Here is a 21846-nt window from a genome sequence, read left to right on the forward strand (position 1 = left end):
CAAGAGGGTTGGTGAGATGAAGCTTCTTGACTGGGGTCTGAGAGTGAGGTCTCCAGTTCTCGCTTTCTCCATGGGATGCCTTAGAGGGGCATGCTCTCCCAGTGTCACCAAAAGGGGGGAAAAATCCAGCCCACAGAGTAGTTCCTAAGGACGAGAGCCACCAGGGGGCAGAGCTCTCCCCCCAGAAGGATGTACCCAAGTGCCTGCCCACACAGGCATCACTCCAGACCCGGCCAGGACTCACAGCCTCCTGGATGCCATGTCTTGGTGGCCTGGACTCATCTGTACCCTCTTCTCGTGTGCAGTTAAAATTCTTCCTTGGTTCCAGCAATGGGCCGTGTTCGTATGACTGGTTTGGATATCACCACAGGGAAGAGAGTGAGAGAAGCAAGATTGTGCCGTTTCTCAGCATAGAACTCATGTTACATCCTCACACCTCTTTCTTCCTGGGCTTCTTTACCTATAGACGGGACTCCGTCATTCTGCAATGAAAGAAAAAGCCCAACCCAAGTCCCCATCGGCCTGTCTGACCGATTTCCCAGGGTACTCCTCCTTTTTACCAGCAGAAATCATGACAGAAAAGCAGGAGGGAAGGGAGGGAGGGAGGGAAGAGCGAGAGAGAAATCTACCACCCAAACCACCTAACAGTCTTTCTTTTTAAAAATCTGTATTCCCCTCACATCACTGAGATCACTCACTGTCAAGATGCTGTCCTCATAACAAGATTTGCTTTTGGAATCAGGATACTGGTACGGAAACCATAAGTAGTATATTTATTTTTTGTATCTGATGTTTTAATGCTTTAATCCATATCAAACATGTGACAGTGTTCTATCACGAATAATGCATGGAAATTCATATTTGACTATATGGTATTACAGTAAATGCAGGACTGCAAATGTAGAATCTTTTTTTGTGAAATTTATCTGTACATTTCAATTTTAGAATTAACAAGATATTCTTATTGATTAGCAAGGTTGACAAAATATATGGTCACAAATCTCTGATTTAAATTTTCTGCAAAGAAGACGGAGAGCATTCTAAAATATGCAATGCTATCAGAAGAAAAGCACTGATATAGAAACTTTGGTTTTCTCCATGGATGTTATTTTTTCCCATTGTTTCACTATGTAACAACCATTGTATTATTTTAATATCTGTGTACTCAATTCAAGAAACTCGAAGATTCCAGTTGTAAACAATTTGTTTGCGTGGTTAGTGGCACATATTTGAAGGAAATAAAGATGAATGCCTATAAAACTAAATATCATTCTCTATACATCTAAAATATAAATATCATCCTAGGAATTCCCTGGTGGTCCAGTGGTTAGGACTCTGTGCTCTCACTGCCAAGGGTGCTGGTTCAGTCCCTGGTCAGGGAACAAAGATCCTGCAAGCCACCTGATGTAGCCAAAACAATTTTCCAAAAAAAAAAAACCCTTTTTATCCACAAGTATCCAATAAAACAATCATTTCTTCCTTTCTTTAAAACCATAGTCAGTTTTTAGCCTTCCTAAGTTTCTTATAATTTTTATCACTTGAAGGATATCAAATCAGAACTTTGAGGATCACGAAGGACCTCACGGTATCACTTCAGTTCAGGAGAGTATAATCTCATGATATAAATGCATCCACAAACAACCAGAGAGGCTAAATAATTTACAGAAGGTCACACAAATACTAAATGTCCCCAGAGGGGCTAGCAGGTAGGGGCTTTAACCCAGTCTGCTTAGTTCTTTTTGTCACACAGCATTCCTTTATCAAAAAAATTCTCAAAATATCTTGGGATCAAAAATTTCCCAACCAATAAAATACGCCACAAGTTCTCCATAATCAGTAACGTGAATAACTGATTAACTATATATATATATATATATCTCACCCTATAATGCAAAATAAATCATTTAAGCGGGAAGTTATTAATAACATCCTTACCAGTTAATGCGTATTTGTTGATCACTTAGTATAAATAGGGCACACAGATAGATGGCGAGTGACTGGTGATGGGGGGATGGAGAGGAATCTCTGTTAATTGACATGGCGCCTCAGTTACTTCTGTTTTGTGTTTCTTCTTCCTCCATCCCCAAAGTGGTCAGAAGCTAGAGGACCAAAATCCCACCTTTCTTCCCGGCTCTCCTTGGTGAAGTCTAGGCTACATTTTTCTGCAGTAGGAGGGGATGGGGACCAGTGCTTTGAAGTTTCAAATGCCAAAGTTACAGGTCCCGAAGGAAGGTGAGGGCTTTCCCCAAGAGGAAGGGAGGGGCAGAGACCAGAGCAGTTTGCATGTAGCACCTGAGATGGAGAACTGCTTTGGGACGTACATACAAGGCTACTGAGAAAAGCAAGCATGGTCTATGTTTCCTTTCCGAATCTTGGCACAGAACACATACAACAAGGCACGATCAAGGGCCCATGCCAATAGTGATGGGGTGGTTAAAGCCAGGAGAGTTCTTCTGAGAAGGCTGGATCGCTTAAGTGCCTCCAAAGACCTTGGGGATGTACGGGAGGGAGCCCTGACAGTGACCGAAATTAAACATTGGCTAGTCTGATATCCTGGAGGCTTGTTTTAGAAATTTTTGACATCAAACTCTATTGTTGAAAAACTCACACTAACCTCAACTCTAAAGCACATTTTTTGACTCCAAGGTATGTACACTGTGCTTAGAAGGTAAATTAGCAGTTTACGGCAACATATATAAAGAATGGAAAGAAATTGTTCTTTAGAAAATAATAATTCTGGGTGAAAGGATCAGGGAGATTTATTTGGCTTAGCTGGTCCAAAACATTTTCCTAGATAAGTTGGAACTTGAACTATTCTCTGAAGTAATAAAAATCTGGCTCATGGTGGTATAAATATAAGTACTTAAGCAAAGAAATAGGAAAGCATGCTAAGATAATGATAAAGTAATTATGAATGTTCCCAAATATCTCAGAAATGTAGTTGAAACCAAATCACCTTTTAGAGTCTTTGTGTATCAGCAAACAAGCATCCACTGTGTATGTTCTAGTGAATGACAGCCTGACAATTATACATAACTGACCATGAAGTCAAAACACAGGTGCAGTTAAAAAATGGTTTCTTGGTCCCAAAACACAATTGTCCCCTTTTTTGTGAAACTGTCTCTTTGATTCTACTCTGTAACAGAGGGGCAGTAAAATTCCAGGGCACTCCAGGGGTGACTAATGTTTTAAAAAAATGATGCTTGGAAAGAATGGTCCCTTGTGTCAGAATTGAGTTGAAAATAAAAAACATCACAGTCTTTTAGGCAAAAAGGTTAAGTAATAGAATTTGGTGCTACCAAACTGTTGGAAGGGGGATAGAAGTGGGTTCTGAGTCTGATCTCCAGGAATGATCTCCAAAACAAAAGCATAAAACCAGCTACGGAAAGTTCCTCAGCCAGAAAGCTGTAAGAACAGGGGTCCCGGGCTGCACAGCAGGAGGTGAGCGGTGGGTGAGCGAGTGAAGCTTCATCTGTCTCTCCCCATCGCTCGCATTACTGCCTGAACCATTCCCCACCTCCGTCCGTGGAAAAACTGTCTTCCATGAAACCAGTCCCTGGTGCCAAAAAGGCTGGGGACCGCTGCTCTAGAATCAGAAAGACAGTGTCCAAATGGCTGGAGCCACACCTCCTCGGCTGAGATGCTCTTGTCTGGACTCCACCACCACAGTCACACTAAGCCGCTGAAGAGACCAGTAAGATCAACGCCCAGATGCCGCGTGGCCCTCCGTTAACTCAGGTTCAGTTCAAGTCTCAGGCCCGTACATTGGACTAGGGGATCCTAAATCACATCAAGGATTCCAGCTGCAAGAGAATCCATGGAATTTAGTTGTTAGGTTTCTGGCTTCTTCATAATACTCCCTGGAAGGAGTCTGGAACAAAGTTGTGAGGGTCAGACTTCCACTTTATTTACAATCCCCTGATTTAGGTCAAATTTCTTAATTCCTTCCACTGCACCTGAAGTGAGCAATAGCTGAGTCTAGGGATTCTCATTCACCTTCATTCATTCTGTCTCTCTCTCTCTCTCTCTCCCTCTCTCCCTCTCTCTCTCCCTCTCCCCACAAACACTAAGCACCCCTAATGCTCACTATAGGAAGCATTTAGCCTCCATCAGGAAATTTCTTTTGATAGGTGCTGTCCCCTAAGAAACTCACATACACATATATGTATTTGTGTCTGCCCAGTCCTTTTCATCTAGTAAACAAATTGCAAGACCACAAATCAAGGTAAACCTCAGACTCAGATACAAGACACACATACAATCAAACAAACACAAAAAAACCTTCCCTCTGTGGTGATGAGATGCACACCCCAATCTACCACCTGTGATGAAGACCTTCATTATTCTCAGCCTGCATTATTTCATCGACTTTTTACTAGGCTCTGGCCAATGGGTTCCCTCACTCTGGTTCATCTTTCATACTGTCTAACAAACTGAACGAATCACGTCAATCGGCTGCTAAAATATCATTTCTAAGGTAGTCCATTGCTCATCCTGGGATCCAAGGTGATTCTCCTTGTTCCCAATTATCTATCAGCACCTCTCACAAACCCTTCTCATATACCTTAGACCTACCATTGCATCAGGTTTTCTCCCTAGTTACCAAACACAGTAGAATCTTACAAACAGCAATTCAACAAACATTTATGGAGCTCCAGCTGTACAACAGGCACTGCTTGAGCCCCTGGGGGTACAAAGAAAACATAAAACAACATAAGAAGATATGAGTTTCACTTAATTTATTACTTTATTTAAGGCTTTTTGATAAATGGTTCTTTGGGTAAAGATAAATGATTCAGATAAATGATAAATGGTTCAGAAAATAGTTCTTTTCTTTTGTATATGGAGATCATCTTCCCTACATTAGAGATTATTTTTTTCTCTTCAAAGCCTAATGTACACTGTTGGTAGGAATGTAAATTGGTGCAGCCACTGTGGAAAACAGTAGGGAGGTTTCCCAAAAAACTAAAAATAAAGCTACCACACGATCCAGCAATCCCACTCCTTGGTATACATAACTGAAAAATACAAAAACACCACTAATTTGAAAAGATGCACGCACCCCAATGTTCATAGCATCACTATTGAGAATAGCCAAGATATGGAAGCAACCTAAGTCCATCAAAAGATGAATGGACAAATAAGAAGTGATATATATCATATCTTCCTATCTATCTATCTATCACCTATCTATCTAATGGAATATTAGTCATAAAAAAAGAATGAAATTCTGTCATTTGCAACAACGAAGATGGACCTAGGGAGTATTATCCTTAATGAAATAAGTCAGACAAAGACAAATACTGTATGATATAACTTATATGTGGAATTAACAAAAATAAAACAGGGCTCCTCTGGTGGCGCAGTGGTTGAGAGTCTGCCTGCCGACGCAGGGGACACGGGTTCGTGCCCCGGTCCGGGAAGATCCCACATGCCGCGGAGCGGCTGGGCCCGTGAGCCATGGCCGCTGAGCCTGCGCGTCCGGAGCCTGTGCTCCGCAACGGGAGAGGCCACAACAGTGAGAGGCCCGGGTACCGCAAATAAATAACTAACTAACTAAATAAATAAAACAAATTAGTGAATATAACAAAACAGAAAGAGACTCACAGTTATAGAGAACAAATTAGTGGTTACCAGTGGGGAGAGGAATGGGGGAGGGTCAAGATAGGAATAGGAGATTAAGAGAAACAAACTACTATGTATAAAATTAATAACGTACAAGGATATATTGTGAAGCTCAGGGAAATATAGCCACTATTTGGTAATAGCTTTAAATGGAGTATAATCTCTAAAAATATTGAATCACTATGCTGTTTGCCTGAAATATCATATAAATAAACATAAATATAGTATATTGTAAATCAACTATACTTCAATTAGAAAAAGACATCATGCTGAAATCTGAAAAAAATTGTAACGTAATTTGATCATGAAAATAAAACTTGATTTATTTTAACAAAATGCAAACTTCTAGACTCTATTCTCAAAATTAAGAAAGGTTTATGATTTGCTATTATTCTTCACTAAATTAAGCATTTTTTTGTTTCTTAGAGGAACAACTAGTCTTGGTTAAAATGTGTAAATGTATTTTTGCAAAGTTTTCAGATTATATTAAACATATATAATGTAACAAGCTGTTTATAGGTGTTTGGCATATGTATTTCCTTTCTTCAAAAGGAAATGATTACAACTGCAAATTCACATAATTCAAGAGAGATTACTTTCACAGCAGTGTATTTTCCTTCCAGCCTTGAACTGCCTTTTGCAACTTGAACCCCTACCAAGTATTATAAACCTTTAATTTATCAATAACTTAATCTAAATTTACTTAGGTTAATTTTTCACTGATCTGTAGGACTACAATATACTAATTCTTTATATGATCATGTTAGCTTTCTTTTGGTACAAGTTCGAATTATCCTACATTTCACCTTTGTCTTCTTTTTCAACCCTGTGAATGTCCTGACATTTAAGAAATCCAGGTGTGGGGAATTCCCTGGCGGTCCAATGGTTAGGACTCCAGGCTTTCATTGCAGAGGGCCCTGGTTCTATCCCTGGCTGGGGAACTAAGATCCCCCCAGACACGTGGCACACCCCCCACTAGAGAAAGAAATCTGGCTGTACATATTTGGACCAAGCCCCTTGCTTCTTTGCTAGGACCTGGGGTTCATAACTTTGGAATCATTTGAACCCCACTCTCAGAGTGAGAAAAGATATAGGAAAGATTCCAAAACCTGGTTTTAAATGGAAATATTGAGATATAGGAAAATAGAGACACAGGAGGGACTTTGAAGGTCTCTGGGGAGAAGGATCTCATTTTATAAATGGGAAAACCTAGGCCCACACATTGTTACTTACATAAGGTCGTAAAACTGGTTTGTGAATAATTAGGTCCTGTATTTCCAACTTTCCACTATACCTTCCTATCTTCAGATGCTTATTTGAATATGGCTGAAGGAAGGGAAAGTTATCGATTTGTGAGGTACGCTTCCTTGGTGTTCTCAAACATAGTAGGTACCAAAATTATCTAATGGGCTTATTAAAATGCACCTTAACCTCAGTCAGTAGGTGTGGGGTAAATCCCAGGAACCTGCCTTTTAAATTGTCAACCCAGGTAATCCTGATGTAGATTATCTGAGGACTCTAATATAGTAGAGATTCCTACATTAAGGTTAAATTAGAAAATGAAGGCATTTTTTATACATCCTTCATCCTTCATATTACTTGTTAAAAATAATCTTCATCACATAATTAAATTTTAATTATAAATGCAAAATTTAGAGCACTGCTTGTGTGAAGAGATGCTGAAAATGTAACTATTACGTTATATAATTTAATGTGATATCCACCATTGTTTAAAACTTACAATTCTATGAATCACAGATATGTACATATTAGGATTTGTAGGTTTTAAAAATAATCATAGGAGGGGTTGCGGGGAGAGAGGGATGAATAGGTGGATCCCAGAGGATTTTTAGGGCAGTCAAACTACTCTGCACGATATTGTAGTGGTGTATACATCTCATTATACATTTGGTCAAACCCATAGAATGAACAACACCAAGGGTGAACCCTAAGGTACTCTGGGTGATAGTGATGTGTCATTGTAGGGCACCACTCGAAACAGATGCACCTGGCGGGGATAGGGGATGTTGATGATGGGGGAGGAGTCTGTGCATGTGTGGAGGCAGGAGGTACACGGGATATCTCTGCACCTTCCCCTCGATTTTGTTGTCAGCCTAAAACTGCTCTATAAAATAAAGTCTGTAAAAAACTTCACTATCAAAGAAAGGTTGTAATAATATATACATAAAATGAATCTATAATACATTTATATATATATATATATATATAATACTATACCTATTCTAAACATTTCAGTAATTCAGAAATTTACCCCAGATATTGTTGAGTAATTTAAAATATAACTACAGGTGAAAAAAATATTTTTCAGTTTGTGTTTAAGACCATACTGAGTCTTGAAAATGAGTATACTTTTTACTTATTGAAAATGTCCAGCAGATGGCACTAAAGAGTTTTATTTTTATCAATACATTTAATTCTTAGCTGTTGAAACTGCTTTTCTTGAAAATATTGAATGTGTTAAAATCAAACTAGTCCAATCAGCAGGAGGTATAACTTATTAGGGAAAAAAATGTGTTTTCAGAGGAAAAGAACAAAAGAGGAATGTATAAAGTGTTGCAATTTCTGTTCTTTTGTGGAGGACCCTCATTCCACACGCCCTTACAGACATTATGCATTAATGGTTCTGTCGTATATATTTCTTCCTTGTTTGTTTTGTTTTGTTTTGTTTGTTTGTCCTCCATTTAGCACTGTTAAAGATGTAGTTCACCCAATCAGCATCCCACAGGGCTCTGAAAGCACAGACAGATGACAGGAGAAATGAGAGCAGAGCTGATGATTAGCTGTGAGTGTTTTATAGCTTGTTACTTCAGTCAAGCATTTATTTTTAATTCCGTTTTCACTTTACCACAGGAGACCACTCCTGAGTAAGCATCAAGTGAGCATTTCAGGACACAGACGCCCCCTCGCACATGTTAAAATTTTTGTTCCACTTCATCTCCCAAGAAACACCTCCCTGTGGCTCCTGAATATTGAGTGCCTGTGTGTGTAGAAGCTTGTCTTAGGGCCTAGAACCGTTCCTTCTAAATGATGGGATAATATCGCTGCTTTCTAACACTTGAGATATACCAGAGGCCTAAACCTGAAAACTGTGCCCAAGAGAGAATCATTATCATACTTTGATAAACAGGTTACTCATTTAGCCACTGGGGGAAGCTCATAATTTCATCTGAAATCTTTTTCAGCATTTTTTAAAATGTTCACTGCTAATTCAGCCAAACAGAAAAAGAGAAAGGAGATCCTAAAATCTGATATTTTAAAAAGGACTATTATCATTAAGGCTATTGGAACTGAGAGATGTAGGTTATTTGGATCACAAGCACCCTCAACACTCTGAAATGGTGACTGGATGAATGATACACAGAAAACTCCTAACATGTCAAAAGTCATTTTCCCTTTGGCTTTTAATGTCTGATAAATTTATGCACACTGAATTTATCCTTCTTATTAGTGAGTTAACCAAGTTTTGCTGCTTGTTCCTTTGAATGATAAAATATGATCTGGGATACGGTGGCTAAGGGGAACCTTTCAATGTAACTTGGACATATACTACCTTATACGTGTAATATGCGATCAGAATAATTCCTTTAAAATGTTAATGGCTCCACAAAGCTCTGTAAACTTCTTCGTTTCCTAGAAACAAAAGAGCCACAGAAATAAGTGAGACAGGCAACATGCTCTAATTTGCAGACACCTAATGAGTGCCTCTGTGAACAAGTCCTCCCAATGGTCAAGGTTAGAGGTTACCCACCCCAGCTATCAGGTCTCTGTTTGGCCACCAGTAAGTCTCCTGTCTTGTCTGGTCAGACATTCAGTCTCATCCCTAGAAAGGGTGTGATAAAGTCATGCCAACCCTCCTCTGGGTCTGGAAGGGAAATGGATTACCTGCTTCTTGCCCCAGGAAATGAGGACACCAACATACTTCTCTGTTTTTGAATTTCGCACACACGGGTGTGGGCCAATACTTGAGAAAACAGCAGAGACAGAGTCCAGGTTTCCTGGGGTCAGATTCCTGGGTGCGAATCTTTCCTGGGCTCTTTCTTGTATCAACTCTGTGGCCTGGCAAGTTATTTAACAGTCTAAGACCTCACATTTTCATCTATGAAATGGGGTTGATAATGCCTACCTACTTATGAGGTTGTGAGGATTAAAACAGCTAATACGTGTAGAGTACTTACGGAGGTACGGACACTAGTAAGTACTCCATAAAATACTGGCTCTTTTTATAAAGTACAGAGAAAATAGTGAACTCAAATCAGATAAAGCATCTGTTTTTTGTTCTGTGACATCTAACATTATTTTTTAATGGATTGCAATATGTAAGTAGGATTTAGAATAATAAAATAAAGTAACTAGGTTGAGTTCAGATTTTTAAAAGCAGCACCAGTAAGTACCCTACTTTTAGAGCCTAAATTCAATATCTGAGGACAAAGACATTTATTCCAAAAAGGCTTCCTTTTTTCCATTTTTTAAAAGCAGGGAAATACCAATACAAGCTTCCTGGATTCTACTTGCACAGTATACCAAATTAGTCAGCCATCATTAGGTACCGTATTTTCTAAGACATTCTGGAGTGCATTTCAAGACAAGTGACAAGATGTAATTTCCTCCCCATTATAATGGTGACATCTGTTTTCATCCTTTAATTAAAATACATTGTTAATATGAATTTAAGATGTAATGATCGTCTAAATAATATAACAGGTGTTGTAAATAACTTAAGTCCTTTTTTACCCATGAAAGGGAGATCAAAAAGTAGATCGTTCACATGGTTTTGCAAATGTCAAAGCTAAAATTCCAGAGAATATCGGAATAATTTTTAACTTATCCAAATGTATATTGACTCTGTATCTTTCCCCTGTGACCTAGAACCCTGACCACTACTTAATCAACTCCAGACATCTACCCTCACCAGCCACTACCTAGGAATAATCAAGTCTCTTTTAAAACTTACCATCTTATGTTATATTTAGAGGCTAAAAATGTGTCATAATCAGCTTTCATTAATCACAAAGCTAGAAAGAGTCCATTTTCCTCTTCATAATATTGCATTACCTATGAAAAACTTTGCATAGTATCAAGGTACTTTAAATCTGAACTGCATTTAATTCAATAGAATGTGGACAGAAAATCTTGCAGTTTTTGTCACTGCGATCATCCATCAAATTAAGCATCTTCTAACTTCAGCTCAACCATCTGGTCAATATTGCAGAGAATGCTTTGCTATACTTCAATGATGAGTAAAACCTTATTTTATACCTTTTTGGGTTATTTCTCTTGAGTATTTAATTTCCTCTGATGAGCATTCAAAGCTTAAAACCGGGGTCCCATGCTCTCTGCTGCACTCAGTGGTTACTCAGTGGTTACCAAGTCCTGTAGAACTGGAAATCAGCAAATAGAGTTTAACTGACCTGGAAGCTATTCAGTGGAGTGGGCCAGAAAGTCACCTTGTCATCCTACAGAGGAATCCATTCCTTTTCCTTCTATTTAAATTGTATTACTCTCTACTCCTCTTTGGGGTAAACTCAGAGGCATAACTGAAAATACTGTATCCCTGCAGAGTGAAATTCATATTTTACCATCATCTGAGGTCTCTGAATGTTAAGTAACGTTGGTTACTGTTGATTCCCTGCTTCTTAAAGTATACATGGGGAAGTCGGGGAAGCCTTGGCTGAGAGGGCGGACATTGAGTGAGGAGGCAGGAGGTTAGGGGACACGTCCCAAAGGGCGGACGTGGTGGAGGGATGGCGGGGAACAGGCCTCAGGGGGAGGGAGAGCCAGCAAGCTGGTGTGGCTGGGGAGCCCTGTGCGGCAGAGGGGGGTTGGGCTGGGGCAGGCTGTGTCCATCTCCTGGGTCACCTAAGCAGCTGGCATTTCCTCTGGGTGAAGGGAAGACCCTGGAGACACCAGATGATGGGACGTAGGTTTTCACAGCGTCCCGGTGGCTCCTCTGTTCGTAGTGAGGCCTCGGGTTGATGTGGGTTAGAGGTATGGAGGTCTAGACCCCAGCTCGGGGGCTGCTGAGCTCAGATGATGCTTCTCCCTTTCGTCTGGCTTCAAATATTCCCACAGCCCATGTAGGGAGGCAGAGTTTTTTTTTGTTTTTGTTTTTTAATTATTTATTTTATTTTTTATTGGGGTATAGTTGATTTACAATGTTGTGTTAGTTTCAGGTGTCCAGCAAAGTGGCTCAGTTACATATATACACATATATATGTATATATATATATATATTCTTTTTTAGATTCTTTTACCTTATAGGTTACTACAAGATATTGAGAATAGTTTCCTGTGCTCTGTGCTATACAGCAGGTCTTTCTGGGTTATCTATTTTATATATAGGAGTGCGTTTTGTAAATAACTCTAAAAATAGAGTTACCATATAATCCAAGGATCCTTCTCCTGGGCATATATCCAGAGGAAACTCTAATTCTAAAAAGACACATGCACCCTAATGTTCATTGCAGCACTGTTTACCGTAGCCAAGACATGGAAGCAACCTGTATGTCCATTGACAGGTGAATGGATGAAGATGTGGTACATATATACAATGGAATATTGCTCAGCCATAAAAGAGAAGGAAATAATGCCATTTGCAGCAACATGGGTGGACCCAGAGATTATCATACTAAGTGAAGTAAGTCAGACGGTGAAAGACAAATACCATGTGATACCTCTGATATGTGAAATCTTAAAAAAATGATACAAAGGCAGATTTTCATGACCATATCGTAGTTTCTTTTTCTTTCAAAACTGGTTCTTGGGTTGCATCTTCTACTTCATGCTGTACAGCTTTTCTCAGCATCGATGACAATTATTGCAGAATCACAAGTGAGGAGCGTTGAGCTTTCTGACGCTGAACGACACCCAAGGAAATTGTCTCTGAAGGAATTCCCGCATCCTCAGAAGGAGATGCAGAAGGATGATGATATATCGTCTCGTGGTTAAAAACACCCAAACTGATTAGATTCCCTGCTGGAATCAGGGGTGAAGCACCCCCAAGCACCCCCCACCTGCCTTGTCAAAGCTGGCAATTACTGAGGCATCAAGGCCGGCCTGAACTGATACACTGACTCACGTTAGAATTATCAGAACTTTCATTTATTTTGTGTGTTTTATTAATACTGTGTAGGCAATGTGACTGCACAGTAATCTCAAGTCTGGAGACGTCAGGTTAATACGGTTCCCTCAGCTCCCTTTCCCTTTTATTGCTCCGGGGTCAAGCCCCACGGTCCCAACTTTCATGTCCCTGGCAGGAATGACAGTCCAGATTATACTAAATGATTCTGAGAATGTAGGTTCTGTGTGGAAACAAAAGTAAAACGGCTCTAATTTTAAACATTTTTAAAAATATGCTTTTTTTCTGGTTTTTGTAATAGATTCTACCTTCCTTTGGGTTATTTATAGAAACTGAAACTGTGGGGTTCTGAGAAAGTTAACTTCCTCAAATACGTTAAATGCCTCAGTATGCACTGTGCGTGTGAGTGCACGTGCGTGTGTGGTCACCCGTGTTAGAGAATCCAGGATATCACAGGCCTCAGGGACTTCATTTGAACGAGTTTGCCTTGTGCGATGCTGTAAATATTGATACAGGAGGAACGAAGGGGAAATTGGTCCAGATGCCAAAGACATGCTTCTTCAACTAATCCCTTACATCAGCTTCTGTTTTGTTTTGGTTTTTGTTTGTTTCTTTTGTTGGTTTTGGTTTTATTTTGTCTTGTTCTGCTTTGGCTTTGGCTTCTCCTAAGTCTAGGAGTAAGCTAGAGGGAGGGTCTCAGCCGACAGGCAGTGAACTAAATAAACCTGTCCCAACCCCCGAGCAGACACTAGTGAATCTATACAGATGCCTGTGGTCCATCACAGACCGGCTGCCAAGGTCTCAGGTGGTGGCACCGGGGAAGCCACAGGGCCTCTGCCTTGTGGGCTGTGGGCGTGGCTGCCCCCATCACCACTGGTTTTACAAAACAGGTACCCTTGCCAACGTGACAAGGACATTTTCCTCAGTAAACAGGCACTCTGCAAGATGGACAATACATGAGATATCAGGCAACGGAACTGGGAAGAGAGAGAGAGCAATCCAGCTCAGTGTGACTACAGGGGAAGAGGAAGGAAGCTTTTCATGTTAATTACTCACATCTAAAGCCCGGTGTGTACAGTATGTCTCCTGCCTAAAAATAATTTAAACAGCCTGGAGCTAGGAGCACCGCTAATTTGTCTCTGTGTGCACCTGCAGCTCACCTTTCCCTGGAATCTGTGTAAAACGACACTGCGAAGGCTGCTTTAACCACACCATCCCAGCTCCTCCAAGGGATCAGATCGCAGGCTTCATGTGTAAATACTCTTGGCTTTAACCATACATGAGTTATATATAGTTTTTAACAGATTGCTTTCAAAGCCCAGACGTTTCTGGTTTTCATTTGAGTTTTGAATACCCTCGTAGTAAACAGATGGACATGGGTATGAGACAAGGAGTTTTATAAGTTCCAGCAAATGTGGCTATGAGCTAAGGTGAAGCCATCCTCTTCCTTTGAACTCCTTCCTGAGTTTATGAGGCCGGGGCAGCATCTCCTGGGTAAGGGCAGGACCACCAGATCAGAGCCCGGGTTTGAGCAAAGGCTCTGCCAGCGACTTGGTGAGTGGTGTGAACAAGCGGTAGAGCCTGCCTGTAAAGGTAAAGTGAGGATACTGTTACCCCTCATGATTGTAGAGGGATGACCTAGTGAGTATGTGATGCAGACGTGACCCTCAGTGAATCCTTAGCGCTTTCCCCACTTCCCCCTTTCTCATCGGGATGGTTGCTCCTTACTCCGCGTTCCTACAGGGAAGGGTAGGAGTGGGTGATGGAAGGACCAGTAAAGGAAGAAGACGTGGGTTTCAGATCCGGTTCTGCCTCTCCCAGTGGGGGGAATTTCAGACACAGCCCTCAGCGCAGCTGAGCCAGGCTTCTTTATCTCCACAGGAGTGATAAACTCGGACGACTTAGAGTCATCATTCAGCAATCTGTAAGCTCAGCAGATTACGAGTATCTACTACATGCCAGGTGGTATTAGAGGTGCCGGTGGTGATCGAAACACAAACACAACTATGTCTCTGTTCACGGGAAACGTGTATTCAACTGAGGGAGGCAAGTGTGAAAACACAGTATCTAAAGAACCTAGGATAAGGTATTATCAGGTAGCACCGAGGGCTCTGGTGATGAATAAAAGAGGTTAGAGAACAGAGCCTGGGGCGGGCTGGGGCGTGGTTACAGAGATGGGATGGTGGGCTCCAGCAGGGGTCACAGACAAGGTCACAGTCGGAGGATGCCAGGAACACCTTCAGAGCCATGGAGGCCTCTCCATTTTCTCCTGACTGGGATGGGAGGCCACTGCAGGGCTGAGTGACAAGCTGATATGGCGAAGCTGAGAACTGCAAGAGTCGCTCTGTTTATTGTGTGGAGAAGAGGCCACCAGTCAAGAGAGCGGCAAGCTGCGTGGTTCTTTGACTGGGTGCTTGTGGGGAGGAGGGTAAAGTCATACCGTGGATTTCCAAAGCCATCATTCCATTGTAAACATGTGCCTTAGCACGTCTCAGGGCTCACTCCATCTTTAACCACTTGCTTTGCTCTGTAACACTAAGCAATTCCTTAACCTCCTCAAACCTTCAGTGTTAAGGACGTAATGTATGTGACTCCCCCAGATTCACATGGTGAAGCCCTAACTCCTGTGTGATGGTGTTTGGAGGTGGGTCCTTCAGGAGGTGGTGAGGTGTGGACGAGGTTGTGAGGGTGGGGATTTCGTGATGGGGTTAGTGCCCTCACAAGAAGGGGAAGAGGCCAGACCTGGGGACCCTCCACCATGTGAGGGCACAGTGAGAAGGCAGCCTTTTGTAGCCCAGAAAGAGGGCCTTAGGGGAACCAAATCAGCCAGCACCTTGATCTTGGACCTCCAGCCTCCAGAACTGTGAGGACTGAGCTCTTCTCACATCACCCAACCAGCCTGTGGAGTTTAGTTACAGCAGCCTGAGCTGACCTAGACACGGAGTGTCCTCACCTGTCAGTGGAGTGACAGCCCCGTCCCGTCCATGGGATTTTTGTGGGGTTTGCATGGAAGAAGCTGAGTAAAGCCCACCATCTAGCCCACGTTGATGTGCTTAGTCGATTTCAGCAATGATTAGTGTGACTTCAAACTTCCTCAAGTCGTCATCAGTAATATAAGGGTTGACGCCTGGGAATAATCCTTTGAAAATTCTTAAAGTTTGCCCGTGAATATGTAACATGACAAGAAATGTAGGTCACGTGCACCTGAACAAATGGGTTACACATTCACAAGAAACTCAGATGAGTGATTGTAAAAGTTCATCTGCAGTTACAACTTTGGGTATAGGCAAAATTAATTGTAGTTTTCAAATCGCTGGTTATTTTTTCATAAAGAAATGTTTTACTTTTGTGCCTATTTGAATGGATGTTTCAAAAGCCTGTCTAAGAGTAGCCTTCAAGGTAGAATTCTGTTGAAAAATCCTTATTACTTTAAAAAAACGTACTCAGCATTATCGGATAGGTCTAGACTTATAATTTGTTTGGACCTTGTGCTATTTAGACACTCGAGGAAAGGATTTCTAGAGAATTTGTATATCTAGGGCTTGTGAATATCCTGTTTTTATTCTTCTGTTATTAGTTAAGCAGAATAATAATTTTTAGCCTCATTAAGCATGAGATGATAGGGTGAAATTCCTTCACATCAGAGTCCGTATAGACGTGAAAAATGAAATTCACCATCACCAGAACATGACATAAAGTAGCATCCCTTGTTCCAAAGGACAGTCTGAGTTTCCTCTCAAGATTATTCCTGAATGGGTGGACCTCACCCTTTGGAAGGACCCCCTCCCCTACACACACGGGCTTTTGCATTTTGAGAACACAGAAAGGGGCTGATTTCAAACACACAGCGTCCACTAAGCATCAAACTTGGTGTCTGCAGCATCAGTGATTCAGTGATGGGCAATCGCTTGTGTTATTTAGGCCCAGAAGTCAGTTTGCTCCCTTGGAAAGTGCTCATTGGTCACACCCGGTAGCTATGGAAACAGCAGAAATTATACACACACTTTCATTTTCCCAGCTCAATCATCTTGGAGATGTTGACCTGCCATCAGACACAATGTTTCACTCTAATGATGATTTTTAACAATCATTTTGGTTTTGGTTTTTGCCTAGATTTCAAACAAAAGATACATCGACAAAATAAAAGTAACTATGAATGTCAGCTATGTAACGCAATCCATTTATGTGAATGGATGTTTCTCTGTAGGTACCTTTTTCCATGAATCTTTTTAGTAAACCTGCCTCTCTCTTACGGGGACAACATAAGAAACCACGGGAGAGTGTGTCACAGGAAGGGCCCCACTCCTTCCCAGCCAAGTACAGGACTTGGGGTTCTGAACAACTTGGGGGGTACGGGCCTCATTGGCAACCTATGGATCTACGGCAACCAACATCTCAGGTTGATGTTTTTAAGCACAGATCATAAAATAGGTAGAATTATAAAGGGAACAAATTATGTTGAAAAAGTTATCCAAATATTAAAAGAACACGTTTAGAATGTAGTAATATGTGTGGTCACACACATATTAGTGTGTGGTCACACTCTAAGTTCTTGGACACATAAAGACACATAACTGATGTTTATTTGATACGTCAAAGCCACTGCCTGGAGGATGACTTCCACAGCCTCACAGAGTTGGCAGGTGAGGAGACCAGGAATCAGGGAGGAAGTGAGTCACAGAGGAAAAGGCAGAACCTCTGTGCCCACCAGTGGGTAGACCCTGGGTCCTGCGTGCTGATGAGGGAAGCTGCTCCCTTTGGACGGTCATTTGACCTGGACCCCAGAGTCAACTGGCTTTCCTTCGTGGAATATAATACGGCATTTTCAACAGTGAGGAGCGATCAGACGCTCAACGTTAAATGTCATGTGAAAGAAAAACAGCCAGGAAATAAGTGTGCTATATGGCTCTGGATATCAAAACCCATCATTTGGTATGAGAAGTATTTTTATCTCTACTGAGCTTTTGGCTTGTCTTCTGAATTCATCTCAGAGGAAAATTCATGTTGCATTCAGTGTTTTTCTCTTTATTCTGCTAAGCAATGCAGCTCAGTTTGAACCTTCAAATATTTGTTCTGATTTCATTGAGATAAGTGTTTAGCTCTGGCAAGGATATGATTTGCATTTTATTTGTGTGAAGAGCCAATACGGATTCGCCCAACAAGAGACATTTAGAGTGACAAGAGCTGAAACACAAAGGATGAAATTTCCAGTTTAGATCTTGCAGGTGCTAAAAAACAAAACCAAAAGCACAATGGAATGGGTGACAAAACTACAAATGCTCCTCAAGAAAGGAGCACAGTCTTTAAAAGACACTGCTGAGTATGTCACAGACAGGGCTCTAAATATATCCTTCTGAAAGCCCCAGAAGATATTTCTCTATTGATTTTGCCCTCTCAAAGCTTGCAAAACAATAAATAATGTTTTATGTTTCTTGAGGAACCAGCGAGTAACAAAAACTATGTTTAGCTTACCCCCTGGTCATGAGGGTTCTGTCGGGTCTATTCACCGATCCATCTCCAGCAGCTAGGACAATGCCAAAGTTCAATACGTATCTGTTCAGCGAGTGTTGGTGAGTTTTTTAAGCTGGAGGAAGCTTGTCCAAGAAATTTTCAGTAAGTCGTCTTGTGGCTGAATCACCTAGGGATGAAGCTACTGTATAGAGAGGCATCGACATTGATTTTCCTGTTACTGGGCTGGGAGTTCCTTGAGGACACGAATCTGTATTGTTCTCACCTTTGCAACCTCTTGTATTGCATTGCAGTTTCCCATACTAGGTGCTCCTTGCGTGTTGAATGAATAATTGCTCCAACACACATTTTTTTCTCCCCATCATCCATATCTCCTACCCTACCCCCCCTGACTGATATTTTCTCATGCTGGTCCCATCACCTACAGCCTCCGTGTTCTTACCACCACCTACCCAAATTAAAACCAATCTTTGAAGCTCCGTTCAGAAGCCCTCTTCCTTCCCGAAATCTTCACCGACCTCATGCTCTTTGAACGACCGTGGAATTTCAGGCTACGTACGCATCACCCATCCTGATGTTTGATGTGTTTATGTCTTATTTGCCAAGTTCCCTTGTCCCCCTTCGAATCCACATCATGGATTCCCTTTGTCTCGTTCACAATTATAAACAGAATGTTCTGCAAACAGTCAATGCACAAAGAATATCAAAACGCATGCATGACAATTACTCTCTGGGACCCTTAGAGTTGAGAGAGATCTTACATGTCATTTAATCTAAATTTCCTTCTGATTCTCTGATCCCATCAACAACATCCTGACTCAATTCTTCCAGGCTCTGTCCACACCTTCCAGGGAGATAAAGGAATGACCTTCTGAGGCATACAATCCCATGTTTGAACAATAATCCGTATGAGTATTTATTTATATTGAGCCTCAGTTGCCTGCATTCTCCGCCTCCGTCACTGGCTTTACCCCTTTGGCTCACACAGAATAAACCTCGCGCTTTTCCCACATAAAATTCATCCAAATATTTGAAGAGTGTTATCTGTATGTCCCCTTAGAGTCTTATTTCCCTCAGGCTAAGTCATTTATCATTTGGTGTGATTTAGTATCCCTTCCCCATCCTAATAGCACCCCTGAAAATGCTTCAGATGTCTGTTCCATTCTGAAAATAGGGCAACCCAAACTGAAATAAATTATTTAGGTATAATCTTAGCATTCCCTGTTTTATATACTAAACTTCTATGTATAGGTGTGTATCACAATCAATTTTTAGTGGTCATAATCACACAACTGACATTTATCTGAACTTCCGTCAACTAAAACTCCGATGTCATTTTTACATGTCCAGAAGCTAAATTGCTCACAATTGTGTGGTTGCTTTATTTAGGCCATGTAGGGACCTGACTATCTTACCGATTGTATTTTATATTGCTACAGTTTGCCCAGGTCTCCATGGTGTCAAGAACCTTCTGGATTGTAAATATCTCATCTAATTTACTGTTTCTCCCAGATTCATGTCTTGTGAAATATGTAAAGAATATTCTCTTCCCACTACAGGTGTACGCAAACCTTTTTCTGTGAAGGGCAAGATAGTAGATACTTGGGCTTTGCAGGCAATACAGCCTCTGCCTTGATTATTCAGTTCTGCAGTGAGAAAGCAGCCGTTGACAATACAAAACAGGTGAGGGCAACTGTGATCCAGTATAACTTTATTTTTACACACTGGAACCTAACTTTCATGTAAGTTTCATGTGTTACAAAGTATGATTCTTATATTGATTCTCTTCAATCTTTTAAAAATGTAAAGGCCATTCTTGCCTCGCAAGCCGTTTGCTGACTCCTGCTCTAAATCATTACTGAAAGTGATGTGAATGCCAGGGCCTCTGTCAAAGCCCCTTGCCAGGCACCTGGGAACCTCTCTCCATGCCGGTCCTTCATAACTAGTTCTAAGCAGTGAAACTGAATGAAGAATGGTTAGAAATACAAAAGCCAAGGCCCAGCCCCTAAAACCTGGCTCCATGGTTCAGGAGAGAAGCTCAGGACCATGTGTCCTGAAAATGCCCTGGATGTTTCTTCGTACAGTACATGTTCTAAAACTGGATTCTTTGTCGTTAACAAGTGTTTTTGATTTTCTTTTGAAGAGTGCCTCTATTGTCTTTTCCGCAAAGTACTGAGAATATAATGGCAAGCAAGATAGACACAGTACCTACACTTACAGACTTCATTAGAGAGGTACATTCTGTAGAAATCATTTATTACAACGCCTTTCCCCCAGTTGACTAAAACCTCCTTAGGGCTAATGCCACTGTATCATTCATAATCAGAGATCATTACCTGCTAACAAATAAAATGATATTAAAAATAATTCATATGCTTTTCCAGTTTACCTTTTTTAAAGTGGCAGATTCAACCTATTTTATACAATTGTCTGTGTGTATGAATTTTTATATAATATATTGTTCACCATTATACTCTTAGTACCTAGAACCCTGCCTAACACACAGTGGGTGTTCAAGTATGTGAATTGAATAAATGTAAAACAAATTATAGGCAAGTTGCTAAAAGAGAAAATGGGAAGTTATGGTAAACAAAAGGAACATGTCACATTAAAACGTGCACTGAAACTTTAGAAAATAGAATCAGAGTGCAGTACAGATTTTCCAGGGGGCAACAATTCACGCGGTTACTCTCAGCTCTACTCCTGCACCCTACCCCCCGCATTATGCCCCAACACACACAAATGAAACCAAATTAAACCGACCATGGGTCCAAAAACAAAAGAAAGAACTCTTGGATGGCTGCCCTCCTAGTCTAAGATAGACTGTTCAATCGCCTGCCTCAGTTTGCCGGTGAAAAAGGGAAATCACGTGACCGGCCCCATGCTCAAATATACTGTGAGGATAACGAGACGGCTTCTTCTCTGTGGAGCATCAGGAAGAATGGAGTTTGGGAGCAGCATTCACAGGGTGCAGACCGGCAGGGGGCGCGGGCTCGGGAAACAAAGATTGCTTTGCGTATGCAAAAGAAACGGAAACAATGTGCTGCTTCTGAAAAATCACGCAACATGTATGTTTCATTTTCCCTTTGCCAGAGCACTAACCTGCAGAAATAGAGCTTCCTCAAATAATTCCAATCTGCTTTTTCTTCACAAGCACTTTTCATTTGTCCTACAGGCTCAACAAAGCACCAGAGATATCGGTCAGAGAACCAGGCCAGTGAACCCTGGGTTGGGGGTTGCCTCCCCCTGTGCCCTGCCCTCACGTAGAGGGAGGGGTTGCTGGTCCAGATTTCCCCTCCGCAGCAGTCCTAAGAGCTGCAAGGCATCTGGGTGCCCTGGCCTCTCCTAGAGCAGTCAGACCAGCAGCAGGGAAAGCTAGGTGTAGCCTCCTGTGTCCCCCTCAACTCAGCAGTCTGAATCCTTGATGCCACGTGCAATACACCAGTCTCGTCCTGAGGGTCACAACCACTGTGAACCTCCACGGTCCTTCAGTCGCTGCACCATTTCCAGACACCTCGCCATCCTTTGTCGCCTGCACCATGCTCTGTATCTGTCTTCTGTTCTGGCCTTTCTTCTTCTGCTGCTGGCTTCTGTTCCGTTCCCCTCGGCACCTGGAACCTCATAAGTTCATCGCCGGTTTGCCTCTCCTTGCTCAT

At 41.5% G+C, this 21846-nt stretch overlaps 1 protein-coding gene across 3 annotated transcripts in view; it reads right to left on the reverse strand.

Annotated features, from left to right (window-relative positions):
- RIMS1 (regulating synaptic membrane exocytosis 1) overlaps positions 1-21846 on the reverse strand; it is a 484376-nt gene that overhangs the window by 290290 nt on the left and 172240 nt on the right. For 2 of the 3 annotated variants that reach the window (XM_007456119.1, XM_007456118.1), the window contains exon 7: positions 21633-21642. The exons of the other annotated variant lie outside the window; for it this stretch is intronic. In XM_007456119.1, coding sequence (XP_007456181.1) covers positions 21633-21642 — 10 coding nt within the window. The remainder of the gene's footprint in view (positions 1-21632; positions 21643-21846) is intronic. 3 annotated transcript variants of the gene reach the window in all.

Source organism: Lipotes vexillifer, unplaced genomic scaffold (assembly GCF_000442215.2).
Source record: "Lipotes vexillifer unplaced genomic scaffold, Lipotes_vexillifer_v1.1 scaffold693, whole genome shotgun sequence".
Classification (NCBI taxonomy): Eukaryota; Metazoa; Chordata; class Mammalia; order Artiodactyla; family Lipotidae; genus Lipotes; species Lipotes vexillifer.